General features: G+C 52.7%; 1 protein-coding gene across 1 annotated transcript in view; it reads right to left on the reverse strand.

Annotated features, from left to right (window-relative positions):
• Positions 1-1,269, reverse strand: part of LOC100743164 (homeobox protein abdominal-A homolog) — a 41,048-nt gene extending 39,779 nt beyond the window's left edge. The window contains 1 exon segment of the mRNA XM_012392694.3: positions 1-1,269. This exon segment is cut by the window's left edge and continues 17 nt beyond it. Within this exon segment, the coding sequence (XP_012248117.1) occupies positions 1-151 (151 nt within the window). The 5' untranslated portion in view covers positions 152-1,269.
• Positions 1,270-1,275: the final 6 nt, after the last annotated feature.

Genomic DNA, 1,275 nt, shown 5'->3' on the forward strand with positions numbered 1-1,275 from the left:
CCGCGGATAAACTCGATTCTAAACTTGCGGTGGCCGGACTTGTCGTACACGCCTGGATCGTGCCGGGGTTCGCGCTCGAGAACAACTGTTGATGATGGAACTGTTGGTGGTACTTAGGTAGCATACTATCGATTATGAATTTCGAACTCATATCGGCTGTAGCCGGTGCCGATTTCGGACTCGATGCCGAAGACACGCCCGGACACAGAGACCGGGTCCAGTGTCTCAACACCGACACCGTGCCGGCAAATCTGCCAGCGGCTGCTTCATCTTCACGCACACTCTTCCACGCCGATCACCGTTCTTATATCACTAAATAATATAATTTGTCGATCTTGGATCGATCCAAATTTTGTTTGCACTCAACGCACGTACACGATTATTGTTCGATTATTCGTTTTCTCTTTATGTCCCGTCGTTTCTTTCTCACTTTTCGTACTCAATCGTCGTCGTAATAGTTCTTCTTCTCCTCCTCCTCCTCCTCCACCTCCTCCACCTCCTCCTTCTCCTCCTCTGCCTGTCTTTCTACTTTCCCTTGTTTATCCGTTACCTTTGACCCCCACTTTGATCGTCACTTACGCAACTTTACACATTATCACAGAAACGATAGCGGACGCGAGCGAACAAGAATGGATATCGCTAGTAGGCGGATGATCGCGATTACCGGATAGCTCGCGACGGCAGACGGCACACCGGAACGTTTCCAGATCATTCGTTTCCCTCCGTCGCGTGTCCTTTTGAACGATCGTGCAGTCGATCACACACCGGGCCGAAAAGGATCCACTGTCCAGGTATGGTTTTCGGGTTGACGTTACGATTCCTTTATGGTAATTACGATTCCTTCCACATCGGGACGACGAGCGACAATAAAGCAGCGGGTCTTTCGTCGGTCGGGCCCACCCAGCTGATCCAACACAGCGGTCCCAGTGAGGAAATTGGGCTGCGACGGCGATCGAGGCGACGGCACGAGGAGAGAGAAGAGAAGAGAAGAGCGTGGCCCCTGTCAGGTGTTAGAAGCCGTTTCTTGCGTACTTCTCGGATAGTCGACGAATCCTTTATGGGCCATGCATGAAGGTACTATAGCCCCCTATCCCGAACGCCGCGTACTACAACCCACGGCCAGCTAAATGTAACCCCTTACAATAATGGCGCCGCTTGTCTCTCCGTTCTGTTCCCCCCTCTCTTCTACGATCCTCGAGCGCGCTGGGGTACCAGCTGGTAAACAGAGCCGACCAATCGCGCCGCTCCCTTATCCGAGGTGGACCAATCGCGGCC

This window comes from Bombus impatiens, unplaced genomic scaffold, assembly GCF_000188095.3.
Source record: "Bombus impatiens unplaced genomic scaffold, BIMP_2.2 scf_1506, whole genome shotgun sequence".
In the NCBI taxonomy this organism is placed as follows: domain Eukaryota; kingdom Metazoa; phylum Arthropoda; class Insecta; order Hymenoptera; family Apidae; genus Bombus; species Bombus impatiens.